At 46.5% G+C, this 15,914-nt stretch overlaps 1 protein-coding gene across 1 annotated transcript; it reads right to left on the bottom strand.

Moving 5' to 3' along the window:
- Positions 1–2,157: 2,157 nt before the first annotated feature.
- Positions 2,158–14,815, bottom strand: LOC126527114 (uncharacterized). The gene is made up of 3 exons (XM_050174855.3): positions 14,092–14,815; positions 6,992–7,133; positions 2,158–5,961 (listed from the first exon to the last, which is right to left on the bottom strand). The coding sequence occupies exons 1-3, from the start codon at positions 14,197–14,199 to the stop codon at positions 5,579–5,581; spliced, it is 633 nt and encodes a 210-aa protein (XP_050030812.1). The 5' UTR covers positions 14,200–14,815; the 3' UTR covers positions 2,158–5,578.
- Between the last annotated feature and the right edge of the window lie 1,099 nt (positions 14,816–15,914).

Genomic DNA, 15,914 nt, shown 5'->3' with positions numbered 1-15,914 from the left:
TGTAAGTGCTCCACCTTTCGGGCGAAAATGCGACTTCTTTCACTTAAATTGATTAAAAATTATTTAAATTACGGGGTTTTACGTGTCAAAATCACGATCTGATTAGGAGGCACGCCGTATTGGGGGACTCCGGAAATTTTGACCACCTGGCGTTCGTTAACGTGCACCTAAATCTAAGTGCACAGGTGTTTTCACATTTCGTCCCCATCGAAATGCAGCCGCCGTGGCCGGGATTCGATCCCGCGACCTCGTGCTTAGCAAGTCCAACACCATATCCACTAAGCAACCACGGCGAGCGACTTTTTGCACTTGCTTCCCGAACTCGAGACTCATCCAGGCAGAGCCTGCGGTGCAATGCGAACACCAGTGAAGTGAAGGAAAAGTGCGCCGCAGCGTTGCAGGCACCAAGTCTCTATGAATGCTTTGGTAAGGTGCTCTGAGGTGCGCCCGATGAAAAAAGAAAGAAAAAAAGACAAAAAAAATACGGTGGCATAATGTAAGCCCCTAGTACAAATACTTCCGCAGAGAACTCTCTACGTTCAAATCGCGACTACTAAAACAGTGGTACCCTGACAAGCCCTCCCGCGCGCCGCTTCGTCTCGCGCATTGTGCGACCACGCAGCGCGTGTCTGTCATGCGTGCACACAAGACAGCATTCCGGCACCTCGTCCAGCCAGAAGAGCGACGGCCTGTCTCCAGATCAAAGGGATTTTTAAGAGAAATATTTGTTTTCAACCTCATTGCTTCTGATCATCGGGACTACGAGATAAAGGGGTTCGGAGAAAGAAACGTCGTTATCTGTGGACGGATTCAGCGAACTACCCTTGCCAATCGCACAATAGTGTTTATCCATTAGTTTCCGGGCACTCACCCCCCCCCCCCTCCCCTTCCCAGTTTGCCCGCCAATAAAGCAGCACACAATAGACGGCACGCATATCTCCACCCTAGCTTCCATCACCTGCTTCGCAGTTATGAAATGCGGCTTGCCACCGGTGTTTTTGAATTCTGTTTGAGCGTTGCATCGCAGAGGTCTCGACTCGCGACTCAACAACGAGAGTTACCCTCTCTTTGTTGTTGTTTTCTTGGCAACTATTACGTTACTGAAAGAATTAGCTATTTTACGCAACACGTGACCTGCCCGACACCATCACTTCTCTATTTCTCTCCGCACTTCTTTTTTTTTTTGCAGTCTGTTCAAAAGTTGAAAGAAGCTCATCCGGCTCATTCGAATTAAAATAGACATTACTGTTCGAGCATTTCCCAAAGGAACCATATCCGAGCTGTTCCTAAGGGTATGGGAAGCAAAGAGACCGAGCCATACGCAGTCATCTGGTTTCCAGCCCACATGGAACAGATTGACGGTGCGCCGCCCAACCTCAGTGAATCGGCACGCAATGCTGCGCGAGGGATCATCGACCGCGTAGCTACCAGGCAGCGTGATGTTGGGGGGTACAGACAAGGGGGACTCTCCTTCCTCGTATCACGAACTTACTGAGCACTTTTACTTGGCTAGGAGGATCTACCTCCTGCCACATTGTAAACTCAAAAATAGACCTCAGGCTTTAACACTAAGGCTTCTACAGATGAGGGCACACCCAAACCCCCCTACTTCTTCACAGGATTTACCCCGAAATTCACACAACACATGTTACCAGGGCTGTTTTCATTAGGCCAAACAGCCCTGGTAACATGTGTTGTGTGAATTTCGGGGTAAATCTTGTGGAAGTTGTGGTTTTAGAGATGCCACAGCTCTGTGAAGTTGTATATATGCATCTCTTCCTTATACTATCATCATTCATCAGCCCTTTCCCTCCCCGTCCCTTTTCCCCAGTGTAGAGCAGCAGGCCAGAGCAAGTTATAGCTCAGGCCGACCTCTCTGCCTTTCTGTAAATAAATTTCTCTCTCTCTCACACACACAACACATGCATGTGCACTATGCAGTGACTTAGCGAACTTAGATCACATGCTCTGGCGGTGTCCCGCGTTATTCGGCGATGAACGCAACACTTCTTCACGCTGGGATGCAGTTGTACACGCAGCCCCAACCTCGAAGAACGGGCCCGCGACGCGGCGGAGAGGCACGGCCTCTCTGTCCCGACGTGGGAGCGGCCCGCTCAATAAATAAATAAACCACAATAAAGTTCACGTACCCATCCATCCATTACTCAAAATATTTTAATACCCGTCTTGTGAGAGCTCTGGATTTGTTAAGCACAGGAAGAAAGAGATCACTAAACAGTCCTCACCATCCATCCATCCATCCATTCATTACTCAAAATATTTTAATACACGTCTTGTGAGAGCACTGAATTTGTTAAGCACAGAAAGAAAGAAATCACTAAACAGTCGTCACCGTTAATTACAACGTTGTGTTGCGCTTAGTGATAATGGTAATGGCTTTTTTTTTTTTTGTTGCATCTGCTGTGTATGCATAATGAGTGTAATGCATCTAAAAACGAGTGCTGGCTATTCAGGTGATATGAAAGTTGGCTATAGGAAAGGACTCCCAGGTGTGATAATATATAGGTGAGATTATGGTTACGTTGGAATATGAAAGCCGTACTGGCGACAGCCCCTTTCCGCCCTTCCCCAGCGTCTGTGAAAGTGCAACAAGCAGCTTCACAATTGTTTAAGTCGACTCGGCGAACGTAGATATCCGAAATCAGTTTCTCGTAAACTAAACTGATGACTCTATCAAAAATAGTTGCAATTTCGCTCGAAAGGTGAAGCATCAATTGCGATAGCAAATTAATAGAGAGCCATAATAAGCAAGCTTGGATAGTAATTTTATCGGCCGTATAAACGTGTAAGCACTCGCTTACTAACTAAATTAACGAGCACAGTGTCAGCGCGCACTGGCAGACATGCACACATCACACACGATGACCGCGGACATTCGCTGTCAGAACGCTGTCACGAGGTTGAGCCGCGATCGCTGGCTCACCCTCGCACGCTTTCACTCCCACGTACATCATACGGCACGTGGCGACAGTGTTATCGTCCTTGGACTATATGTGGAACATCACGGGGGCGCCTACGGTGACGACGCCGGCAAAAATGCGCCTGGAGTGTGCATATAATTGCTACCGCAACAAAACAGTACTCGTGTCTAACTCGCCCTTATGATGTGGCACCTCGGGCGTAGTCATGGACAAGTTACTTTTAATGCGAAGTATTATTTACCTCGTAGCAAGCGCTTTGTGATCAGTTTCGGACTAGCCACGTCTCGAATTCCTTCAATGAAAATGAGAAAAGAAATCACCTGTCCGATACTGGGCGTCATGGTTCGCCAGCACGAAATCCCGATGCTGTTACGGTTGGCGTCTAGCACCCCGTGCAGAAAGGACTCTCGCCCACCATGCCTCATCAAAACGAAGTGTGACTTCCTAATTCGCCATGGTTGTCTCGAGTGTATGCCGGTCTGGCGGAAGCCCCGCAGTGTTTACAGGCCCTGTTGTGGGCGTGCGACTTTAGAGGAACCCTTTCCTCGAACTGTCAAGCTCTACGGGGGAACTTCCGCGAACCAGCAACGCGCAAAAGAGAAGGACAAGCGTCTACAATTCCCGGACCTGAGGCTTGGTATAACCGGAGGCGAGACGCCCTTTTCCTTGCAGCAGGCTTGGTATAACCGGAGGCGGGACGCCCTTTTCCTTGCAGCGGCTTGGTACCTACGGAGGCGGGACGCCCATCGACTCTGTGCCTGTCACGTGACGTCGACGGGAGCAAGATTCCTCCCACGATTTTAGAGAGCCTATTTAAGGGGCTCCGAAATGTAATTTTCATCACTTCATTATTTTCTTATCATCTTTCACCGTCGGTCAAGCTTCAATAAACAGGCGCCGCTACAACTCGGCAGCAGTACGATACGCTACCCCGGAGTGCGCAACAACGCTCAACCAATTAGGCCGCCGACGAAGGCATACTTCTTTAGTGCCAGCTGGCGCTCTGAAACGTTTGGTGCGCGCGTCGCGTTGTCTAGCAACAAGTTGCTTGGAAAAGCGAGAGCACATGCAGGCATGCCAGTTTCTGTTAGGTCAAAGACGCATTACTTTCCATTACTTACCAATATTCTTTACGCGAGTCAAGTCGCAACAAGTTGCTTATAAAAGAGAGAGCGTCGCCGAGCTTGTTACTCTGAACATAGCTAGTTTATCTATGCTTGTCCTACGGCAGCTAGCGCTTTGAGAGAGAGAGAGAGAGAGAATAAGAGAGAGAGGTTGGTTGATTGAGAAAAAGAAAGCCTGCTGACCGCACCGTAACTGTCTAGGTCGCGGCTGACACCTGAAAATCGGTCAGGAGTGCGGGGAAGGGAAAGAAGTGGGATAAAAAGTTGACAGATATACTAAGGTTGAAAGTGCTCGGAGCTGTTAGTTCGGCTGGTTTAAACTGCTCTGCGAACGCTAAACCCGCTATGCAGAAACACGGAAAGCGACAATTCCAGCTCCATCAGCTATATTGCGGGTGCGAATCCGCTATGCGACATTGTACCACTTTCGGTATCGGTCCGTGCCGTAATGGAACAGGTTGTCGTGTTTCTTCGCCAGAATAGGACACGTCGTCGAAATAGAATCGTCGTCGATCAATCCATTGTTAACCGTCGGGCCGTCGCCTTGCCGTTGTTGTCGAACTCACACGCTTGGATCACACGCACATGGTGGGGAGATTTTCAACTAAAATATACTTTCATTAAGCAGACGCACGAAGAGGCGGAAGCGTGTAATGAAAACTCATGCATATTGCCTTTGTTTGTCTTCTCCAATATTACTGTGTCACTGCTGGCGAAATTTTTTCAAGTGTGCAGGATCCATCGTATTGCCAAAGTAAGCGAAGTTTACTACTCTTTTGCTTGCTTACATGTTCTGCTCTTTGCTACTACTCTGTGCTTGTTTGTATGTTGCTTTCTTGTTTAGTTCAAGTGATGTCCTTTTGTGGGACTCTTACACGGATGTGCCTCGCAGTACTGAGTAGATATGATAGCGACACGCACTGCTGCGCGCGAACTTATCGCAGGCGTGCGCTTCGCTTGTGTTGTTTTGCTGGGCCGATACCGAAGGCGGTGAAAGGTCACATATAGAGTCGCAAAGCGCTGGTTATATATTTAAGAAAGGATTGTTACGATGGTTTCTATTTTTCTCGCTGAATGCGTCTGTGGCCTAATAGGTAGAACACATAGGCGTTACGCTGGAGGACTCTGCATGGTTCAAAACCCACCATGGTACACACGTATTTTTTAAGGGTCCTCACAGGCAAAGAATGCTTCGCATTCAGAGCAAATTAGGAGCACAGCATGACTCAAATAGAAACAGCTAGATAGTTTCCGACAAGCACCTCACATTGTGTGTTCACGTGTCAATATCGTTGCAAACATCATAACAAATCGCAACATTCGTCTTCGTAATACCTTTTCTTCAAATCAATATGCCCCACGTTCTGCAAGGTAGACGAAGAAAAAAATAACCTGTGTCCCGCTTATTTGTAAAGCCTTATAACGAAAGTTGTTCACGGATAAAGAAGTCTCACGGGGCACACTTTGATATTATGTACATAGGCAGGCACTCGACGGTCACGCGGTTGACGTTCATCGCTGGTCGACAGGCGACGGCTCGATTCCCATAAAAGAACTACTGCGCTTCGTAGAGAACGGCATTTTGCTAAACGCCGCGAACACGAACGAGTTTCTGGCCCTCGGCTTGGTCTCCGGTTGGGTCAAGTCTTTCGCACACGAAGCTTCGGGCGGCGGTTCCAGAAGGTCTGGCATCGAGTTCGCCTTGGACTTCGCCGCCGCGTTGGAGGAGGCGAACGTCACTTTCTTCTTGGACCCTTGGGAGGCCGGCGTTGACGTCAGGGCGGCAGAGACCACCACTTCGGGCCTAGGTGGCGTCCTGGCTAGAAATGGTCGCCGAAGGCTGTCGTCGGGGCTGCCCACGTCGTTGACTAGGCACTCCAGGAATGTAGCGTCGTCTGCAAGGGAATTGAGATGGCGCTCCTGTTGAAGGTGCACACTTCAAGCCGAGAGATTTTAAGTGGTGCGGTGAAATAAGCTGCACGCTCTTTTTTTTTTTTTTTTGCGAAGCAAGCCTGGCGGCTAACAGTTCGGTCAAACACAGCAGACGAATGCAACGTTCTCCCGCTCTCCGTCCTCAGCGTTCGTTGCCTCGGACAACAGTCCTGACCAAGTTACTATTAAAAACTTTCTGCCGAAGTGTTTGTATTATTTGTTCAGAAAACTCGGGCCAGTCGAAGTTCGTCGCAAATTTATTTTTCCCTGTACTGAAACTGACAGCAGCACGGCCGATTCTCCATGGCTTCGGGATTTGCAGATTGCATGTTTTAGTGTTTCCGTTTTAATGAAATGACCGGACGTACAGAAGCACTGATGACGACAGCGGGTGAGGCTGTGTTGATACCGCAGAAGGCTGGAGTGTTCTAGCTTCACTAGTTTCACTACCTACGAAATCATTTAGCATGGCACTTGGGAACACAGTTATTTAACGCAATAAGAGGGCCGTGCAGGGGGTTTCGTTGAGCACAGCTGTGCCACAACATGTCCCCTACATCGCTACTGTTCCCAACTGTCCCTGTGTTTCGCCAGAAGTGCAACTCTAAATTGTGCGCCTACAGCTTAGCATTGCCTAGATCCTCTGATGCGCTAATTAGGCCTGTCACAGTACTATTCATTCTTGTGGACGTTCTCTCTCAAGTTGCTTGTTCTTACCGTGGCCTCCGAGACCGCAGAGGTGCACCGCTGTTGTCATCTCGGAGGCCGTGTACATACTACCTTGTAATGCGGATCCACAGGGAGAGCATACGGAGACAGGAAAGTTAGGAGGTTAACCGGAAAAGCCTGCGGTTATCTGCTTTATATAAGACAATAGAAAGGTAGAAGGCTCCTTCAACACATGCGCGCGCACACGGAAAGTGTATAGCAGTGAAAGGCGATCTCAGAAACCCGTCGATTTCGTGCGAACAGCTAGAGCGGAGGACAACGAACCTATCTCGAAGGAAGAGAGCGATTTCTCTGGCGAGCCCGTGTGCGCTCGGTCGAACCAGTTGCTGTAGCCGCTGTTCCATCTCGTGAAGCTCGGCGGTGTTATGTCGCAGGCAGGCGACGTTGCCGGCCTCGTTCTCCTAGTCTGAAAGAGGGAGAGGAGGGCGAGAAACGTCAAGGAGCAATTTAATAAACGTATAAGCACCAGTGAAATGTAAAACAAGATAACATGAAAAGGAGCCACCACAAAGTAATATTTGGTCATTCTGTAGAAAGCCTACGAAAGGTTTTTATAGAACGTGCTGCTGGGCTAGTTTGTTCATACTTGCCCATTTAACAAGCGCGCGCCTTAGACGGGACAATGAGGTAGACACGAGATAAACACTGTGTTTTTATGTCTTGTTATAAAGCCTAAAGTACAATGTCCGTGGAAAGCCTGCAAATGTGGGGATAGCCTCACACTACTTTTTGTCAGACATTGTCTGTAGACTTGTATACAAATTGTTCGGAAATTTGTCGACTACAACGCACCGCAGGAGCTGAACTTGTTGACGATTTTTGCTTTGCAGAAAGGCTGTGTGTATCGCTTATAGAAACAGCAGGATAAATATATTAGGAAGCAAAGTAATGTATTTGATATCTGCGGAAAATATAAATACCATTTAAGCTTGCCTTTATAAGATAAGAACACGAAGAATAACAAGAGTTTTTGAACAAATTGAAGGTTACTGGGAAGCAGACATGATTTTTGCTTCGTTTGCCGTGCAGAAGTGCACAATAATAAATTTTAGTATATACGAAAGAAAATTGACAGCCGGTACAATGGACAAAGCAAATGTAAACTTCAGAGCTAGGAGAGATAGAGAATGACACAGAACAATGACCTGAAAAGAAAAAAAAAACAGCGCGAGAACAAGACGAGAATAAAAGTGAGGAGAATGAGGCAGATATGTGTATCAACTCGATTCTCTATCACCTCAACTCAAAAACAATTACTGTGTTGTTCACGTTGTTGGTGTGTCTGTGTGGCTCAGGTGCGCGCGCGCGCTCACGTGCGTGTGCTTCACGCTGTCACGTGTCCACCGCCCTGCCCCTGCTGTCGCCTCTTTGTGACGACGACAGCCTTTCGGCAGTGAGAGTCATAATTTGCTGTAAATTCTGCGATTACGTGTGAACCAGCTCCGGGAAATATACGCCTAGAATATATGCGGCCAATCTTTCTTTCTTTCTTTCTTTCTTTCTTTCGGCGCACGAGAATTCCAGCTGAAACGCCACATATTCAAGGAACGAGATTTCTATTTTTATTTTTATTTTCCCTAATGGGCACGCTCTACTTGATGTGGTGGTGCGCATTTGCTTCGAGCGTCTATTTTTGTAGCTGAAGAACTTGGATTCGACACAGGTTAAATCACATTCCCCACTCTTCCACAAACAAATCGCTACGATGACGACATTTAACTACGTGGAAGGTACGAGAGCAACGGGCGACCTTGACGCAGCTGAAGATTATTTACATGAAATCTATATAGGTGAAAAAAAATGGATCTACATAACGCAGTAGATAATTATTAGATTATGACTCCGCTTCTTGAAATTGTGCACGAGTACAATAATGAAGGCCAATGTATTCTCAAAGGACTCGAATCATGAGAAGGTATTCACAAGGAAGGACAGCTCAATGAGGGATAGAACGAAAAATAGTATGCGTGACGTTAAAAGAAAGTCCCCGGTCTACGTTAAGGGGCAGACGGGCTCAGTTAATATTCTAGTTTAGAGTGGCAGGAATAAATTGTATTGAGCAAGTCACCTAGCACACTGCCTAAACGAGAGAAGCGGTCGGTCATAAGAGCAACAGAATGAATGCGAAAGGAATGAAAACGCCCTCGGAGATGGCAAATGATTAGATAAAGCGATAAAACTTAAAAATTAAGGTGGTCGAGTTGACTGACGCAAGACAGAAGTAATCGGAGATCGCTGGGAGAGGACTTCGTCCTGCAGTTGGCGTAAAATATAATTACGATGATGGCGATGATGACGATAAAATAACATCGAGGAGAAGAGCCTTGAGACAACGAACCCGTTAGAGTGAGTCATCTCCGACATGCGAACAGCCCGGATGTTTGGATGACCACGCAACTATTATGTCAGCGAAAACAGATTCCCCAGTTAAGCACATACAAAAAAAAAAATATACACCCGGGCGACGTGTATCTCTTACAGCCCGCACAAGTGAACCTGCACAATTGGACAATATTCGCACGTATATATGCTGCGCAATCTCTGTTCAAGCACTTTACCTGATAGCGGGACATATTCAACGGCAGCTGCGAGCCTATAACCTCCCGCACCACGGAATGTGCAACGCATGAAAAGTATGTTGAAAGGGGCCGATAGGGACAGATGTCTGGCTTTGCCTCCCTTATCTCGAAAACAAGTGCCGCTTTTGCAAAATGTCAACGAGGATTTTGTTCACGTAACATTCGCGTGAACAGATGACAGTGCGAAAGAGACATTGCATCAGTGACAGTGCCTAGACTCGGCGTATCCTCATTATCACCGCCAGGCTAATTGAATTTAATAAAGGACAGAAGTCTCGACTACTTAGGTGCTTCCGGCAAGTCGTTTTGTGCATCAGCTAAGCACGGGCTGTATTCTTATAAACATATTTACGTAGCCCGTATAAGTTAAACATGCATATTTTTTTATTTTTTTTTTTTTTTTGCTGTGAAATCTACTGGTTGCTAACAGATAGTCTGTGTACTTACGGCATGACATTCTTTTTTTGATAGTTCTTGTACTTGAGCCTTCTATAGAAACTTTATAGACAGTATATTGATAATCATCAGACTTTTTGTCGACGGTTGTATATTTAAACTTTCTATAGAAAACCTATAACGATATATTGATAATCTGATGACGTTGTTGTGTGAAGTGTATATGTTCTTCATAGAAAGCCGATGGATTAATGGCATTAGCACTTTGTGTTAATACGCATAGTGGTTATACAAACCCGTCCGGAATGTTATGTGGACCGTAGTAGAGAAAACGAAATAACCTCGTTAACGACGTTTCCCTGCAAACAGAGCAGCTACTTTATATGCAAAAAAGAAAATGAGTTTAAGAGAGAGCAGTGCAGTATACAATGATTGCAAATACAATTTGCAAAGTTCATAAACTTATTTCTGCAAAGTAATATCCCTGAATTTTCACAACTCAACACTCCTAACACAGCTGTCGCTCCCCTATTAACTTCAGCCACGATATCACCTGTTCGCGTTCGATCCTTGACCCACTGCATTCTATGGCGTAAGCTCACGCCTACCATGTGCATTTATATATGCGACGTAATCACGTAGTGTGCTCCTGTGGTCCTTATCTTTGTTTAACATTTGTTTGTTGGCCTCCAGGTTTGTTTATTTGTTTGTCTGTTTGCTTACATTTCTTTTTATTTCTTCCCTACTTTCTTTCCTTCTTTTTTTTTCTTTCTTTGAGTGCAGTGATTACTACATTTTGCGAGCCCATTGGCTTGAGAACACCTACGAAATGTATTCCACCCAATCATTAGTTCCTGCAGGTTTCGCATTACAATTTATAAGCTTCTCAATAAAATTAGCTATCGGTGTCCTGTAAGACGTATCTGTTATGATGTCTAGAGGGAACATATTTGTTGTGTGTGCCTATAAAACTTAACAGCAATTCGCGATAACGACTTTTGCGAATCACGCGTAAATGAAAAAGAAAGACATCGCTTGAAGTGAGAACACCCAGAATACATTTGTTTCCTTCATGCGCTATAATTAGTAGCGCTTACGGAACTGCAATACTTGTTTTAGAGCGCCGCTCTCAGGCGCCCGTTCCTGTGGCAAGCGTCGGCGTAACCGAGTGAACGAGCACAGCGAAAGATGAAAGAGCGAATACGGAGCGCAGCGGGTGGATGAAAGACGCGAGGAGGAAAGCAGAGAGGAGGATGCAGCTCAACCAGGAGGCAGAAAGCGCAGGAGGGTACGGCGAAAAGAGTGAGGAGGAAAGTGGAGTGCCAGCACGACCAGGCATGCGGCCAGTGCGGAAACAAAGCGCAGGCCCGGGCTTCGGACCCACTGCGGATGCGCTACTTCGCCTGCGCCGCCGCCGCCGCCGCTAGAGAATGCGCTCTGCGCCAACCACGCGTCCCCGTGTTCATGCTTTCTGAACAATGAGTGACGCAACCGGAAGAAACGTTTCGTCTGCCGCTGGTGCTGCCAGATCAGAGGCCCTTCAGAATCAAATTACTTGCCATAATATATCGCGCATTCAAATCACCCTAAGAGTTGCGCATATATATATTTGCAAACTTGGTGTTTTTCGTTCATCAAGGTGCACCAATTTTCGGCAACCACCTGAGGGCCTATACATGAACTACGTGTTCTCAACAGTCACTGGAACTGAACTTCGATTTTGCAATGTAACGAATTACATTCAGCGTGGTGGTCTAATGAGTGCGTTTCCGCGTTTAACGTGGATTTGGACATCGATACGAAAATCGATCTTTGCCACCAACAACTTTTTTTTCTGAAGGAAAGTGAGGAGCACCACTAAGCACCGGTTGTTTAGAGACATGCGCACGGTATACCACAACGTCTGTGCTGCCGATTTTTCGCACTTAGAGGCGCACAAAATACCTACACCAGATTAGTTTGTATTAGTGAATTGTTTTCTTCTTCGCAAGCTCATTTGCATTTATTGGGCGGGAACAGTTGGTCAATATAGCCTAAAATAGAGATCAGAGTTTCCTATTTTAGATAATGCGCTTAACGATAACGTCGGTACGTTGCTCTGACGTCACGGACTTCAACATAGCTTGTTAGGCTGATCCGTCGCTAGCTTGAGTCTTCGGTTCCTTTACAATGCAATGTACATTTTGTTGGTCAATAAACATTAACTTGTCCCGAGTGCATGATCCCCATTTGTCATGACGTCACAAAGCGTTAGTACTTACCAACCTCGTTCTTTTTATTTTTGTAGTTGCTATCGTTACTGGTTGTCTGTTTTCTTCATTGTGGACTACGTTGCTTAAACAGCAAGGGTCTGTGTGGGGCTATCATACAATCTTTTTTATCCCAGGAAAAGACCTCTAATCATGGTGGCGAGGCTTCCAGGTAAATATAATCGTAAAGCTCAAACTCTGAAACGCTGAAGTATACACGCGCGTATCTTGTCCGTTCGGAGGAGCGGTCAGAACCGACTCGACAGGAAGAGTCGAAATATATGACGCCTGCGGTAGAAAGGATGTTCCACATCCACTGCCAAGGTCTGTGAGTGGTGGCGCGGGCTAACACTCCCAGGCTTAGTTCTAGTGGTAAAACATAAATACCTAAGAAAGTGGATGGGAAAACGGCGCCGCGGTAGCTCAACTGGTTAGAGCATCGCACGCATAATGCGAAGCCGTGGGGTCGTTCCCAACCTGCGGCAAGTCGCTTTTTCATCGACTTTGGTTTCCATTAATTTATCATTTCTATAATTCAATAAGTAAGTACAAGTAATTTCCTCCTTGTTGTCTTTGGTGTCATTGTTTCTTTGCTTCTTATGATATGATTAATAAAAATTGGGCCCGGCCCTCGGTTAACCACTTCTCTCCTCGACCATATATATATATATATATATAGAAAGAGAGAGAGAGAGCACTGCTAAAACTGCATGCGAAAAATGTGCACCTAGGCGTTTACTTGTTAAGAATGTTATCTGACGCATGCTTTTACAGATGTTCATATGCCTAACCATAGCATATAATAACACTGCATAGGCGTTCTGCTAACTACGCAGGTCTCCGTATCTAGCACACATAGGGGGAAACAAGGAGGTAAAAATATTACCTGAGTCAGAAGTTCTGATAAGCTGATACAGCGGCGTTTCCTACACTGCACGATTAAACTCGCCAGGATAAGAAAAGGCTAAATGTCGCGTCTCGTCTAGATATCGCAAATGAAAAAAATAAATGCAGACAGCCAGACAAATTCTGATAAATGTCACGCATGTCGATATGCAAATTTCTAATTCCGGTTGCCGGGGCGTCGATACGCCCTTGCACGAATGCGATTAACATATCGCGTTATACCGCACGCAGTACGCGCGGCTTTTGTTTCTAATGCGCCTAATCTTCTGAATACGAATGTTGCGAGTAGTGGGTCTTTTGTATTAAGAGAACAAACTTTAAGTATTCCCAATTTGCACCTGCTCGTGGCATCCTTTTATCTAGCATTGCATGTTCTCACACTGACGAAAAATAGAAATGATGCAACCACACACAGTATGGTCACCAGCGAAACCTAGAGGCCAGATCTGACACCAAAGAATAACGTGACGAGTTTTACCGAGAGACATATACTAGTTTTGCAATGACGCATGTAAGCCTGCGTCATCGGCTCATATTGTTGGGATTATTGCCACATTTTGTCAAAAATCTGCTGTGAGCTGTGTTTGTAGTCTAACAACCTTACAGAGACTTTGTTCTTAACGCTGCTGTGTTCTCGCTCAAATTTCGCAAGAAGGTCGCAGTTTTAGGTAAGAATTGTTAAATAATGCACTTAGCGATATTTGGTTGCATGATTCGTCCGGAAAATGTTCAAAAACCACTTTCATATGCCCACTTCTACAACTCAAAAGCGAATTATTGCGTAGCTGTTTGACTGTCTGACACATTTGACTTCTATCGGCAAGCAATATTCCTCACGGACGACGTAAAGAAGAAAATGAGGAGTGAGGGACGATGCCAAGTGTTTAGTGACGCATACCAAAAAAAGTTTTGAAAGAAAGAAATAAAATTGCTGGTGAAATCCTAACGAAAACAACGCAGCGGTAAGCGCAAGATCCTTTAAATGTTAGATGAAAAGGATGGCGACTGCATGTACAGGTAATCGTGATCAATACGGCATACAAGACAGGTGCACGCAGACAAAACAGACTCCGCACAATTTCTGGGTCACCTCGTCGCGATCCCTGTACGCAGTAACTGCCGCTCTAAAATTGGGTCCAAGGGTAACACCATGCATATAGTCACTTGACATCACATCCAAACGACGCCCGTTATTCGCGAAACAAGGTAGCTAAGGGCGTTTGCGTATACGTACCTTTGCCGTAGACATAGCTTCCCTCGGTTGGCCGAGACGTAGCGTTGGGCGTTGGAGCAACCGCTTTCTTCTGACGCCGCCGGGCTGGTGAAGCGACTCGAACGGCATATCGATAACGCCTATCGGTTGTCCGTCGTCCGAAGCGCCGGTTACGGCGTCACGTGGGGTATTTTGTGTCTCTATCGGCACCTTCGTCTCATGGGCAGTGCGTGCGTATGATTCAGACCGCTGGGCGGATGCGAAACCGTTGTCAGGTTTCGGTCAGGCCGAATCAGTTGGCGTACATTTAACGCGCGAGCATTCGCACCAGCGCTCCGGCGAACTTTTAAAATGCGCCTTCCGAACTTGCGGGTCTTAGCAGATCGAGGTGTTTCGCTGAAGTAGCTGTGGCGCTTGCAAGATGGTTCGTGCAGGTTACTAGTCAGATGTGCGAGGCGCTCTCTGCTTCACGGTTGGTGTCCGTGCTCTTTCAAGACATGCAGCGTAAGAACGACGTTGAACGTTGTTCATCCGTGTCGCTTGAGGAATTTTCAGAGGTCGCAGGAGGCGTCAGCGACACAGCTTCAGGGATCGTCAACACACAGCACCGCGTGGTAATTTATGCGGAGCCACTGTCTGAGCACGCGGAGACTGTCGTCTGGTACTTAACCGCACACTCACTCCGCTCCTTCTAACGGTTCCTTCGTCGTCAGCTGCTGACACTTAGGTTTCTAGCGCAATGATATCTACCTCCCGTTTGCGATGGACTGGAACGGGTTCTTGGCTTTTGCCTCGGGAGGTCACCTGAGCAAGGGTATGCAAGACGGTGGGGAGAGGAGAGATGAGAAGGAGGCGTGTAACGAATCGAGGTGCACACCTGAGCTCTCGCGCGGCGCGACCCTATGTTTAGAACTCCTCGCGCGTCACTCTTGGCTTGGTGAAGTGAGAGAGGAGGACTCAAGCGGGCGAACAACACGGATGACATTCGGTGGCACTTTGCGTTTCACTGTGACGTGTTTTGTCAGAGCGCTAGCTTGATTTATATTCTCCACCGAGTTGCACGGTGTGCGTCTGCTCGGTTAGCCAACGGAACACGCACGCCTCCATACACGCACAGCGTTGCCATTCGCTGGGCACGCTCCAAAAACAGGCGTCACTTGTGACGCCACTTATGTCATAATAACCTCCTCTCGCCGACGCGTTGTTTGTGGGAAGCCAATCAAGCACGCACTTCTGCTTCCGCATCACTTATTTGTTGCCCCGAATAAGAACTTCTTAAACTGTGCGGCAATATTAAAAACATAATAATAACTTGAGATATATATGTGTATAACACCCTCAATAAGACTTCCCAGGAAATAAGTCAATAGATTTATGTTTGTTGACCTCAAAAACTAGAGACCGCTATGCGTGCAATCCTCCAGAAGGGATTGGGCCATTTGCGGTGTGTAACGATGGCACACCGATCGTGGCAATTACGGCGGTGGAGTCGACGATCCCAATACTACGACGACAAATTCGAAGGCGTGGCACCAACGTCGTAGAACTGGAACTGAACTTTGCAAAACAACTTGAGTTTTACTGCGACATTCATGAAAAATTATGCAGAAACCACCGAAACTGATTATCTGAGTAAACGAATAGCTTTCTTACCACGGGGCTGAATTATTCGTGCAACTTTGTGAGCCATCGAAATGAGCCGACGAACCAGTAAGACTGTGAAGATCGCGTACTTTAATGGTACACATGTTTTCATAATTAATGTATAATTTAGCGACGTGTAATGCTTTTGGACGAGTAAGGCGAAGATTTCCACTGGGCCAATCAAAGATTTAATTTTGTTT

Source organism: Dermacentor andersoni, chromosome 9 (genome assembly GCF_023375885.2).
Source record: "Dermacentor andersoni chromosome 9, qqDerAnde1_hic_scaffold, whole genome shotgun sequence".
In the NCBI taxonomy this organism is placed as follows: domain Eukaryota; kingdom Metazoa; phylum Arthropoda; class Arachnida; order Ixodida; family Ixodidae; genus Dermacentor; species Dermacentor andersoni.
The sequence above is the reverse complement of the archived record's forward strand: the minus strand, read 5'-3'. Positions and strand labels throughout refer to the sequence as shown.

Excerpts from the sequence above, each read along its gene's own strand:
- LOC126527114 (XM_050174855.3), bottom strand. The coding sequence starts at position 14,199 with ATGCCGTTCGAGTCGCTTCACCAGCCCGGCGGCGTCAGAAGAAAGCGG. Across the intron at positions 7,134-14,091 it reads AAGCTATGTCTACGGCAAAG|ACTAGGAGAACGAGGCCGGC; the intron begins GTACGTATACGC and ends TCCCTCTTTCAG. Across the intron at positions 5,962-6,991 it reads GCTCTCTTCCTTCGAGATAG|ACGACGCTACATTCCTGGAG; the intron begins GTTCGTTGTCCT and ends ATTCCCTTGCAG.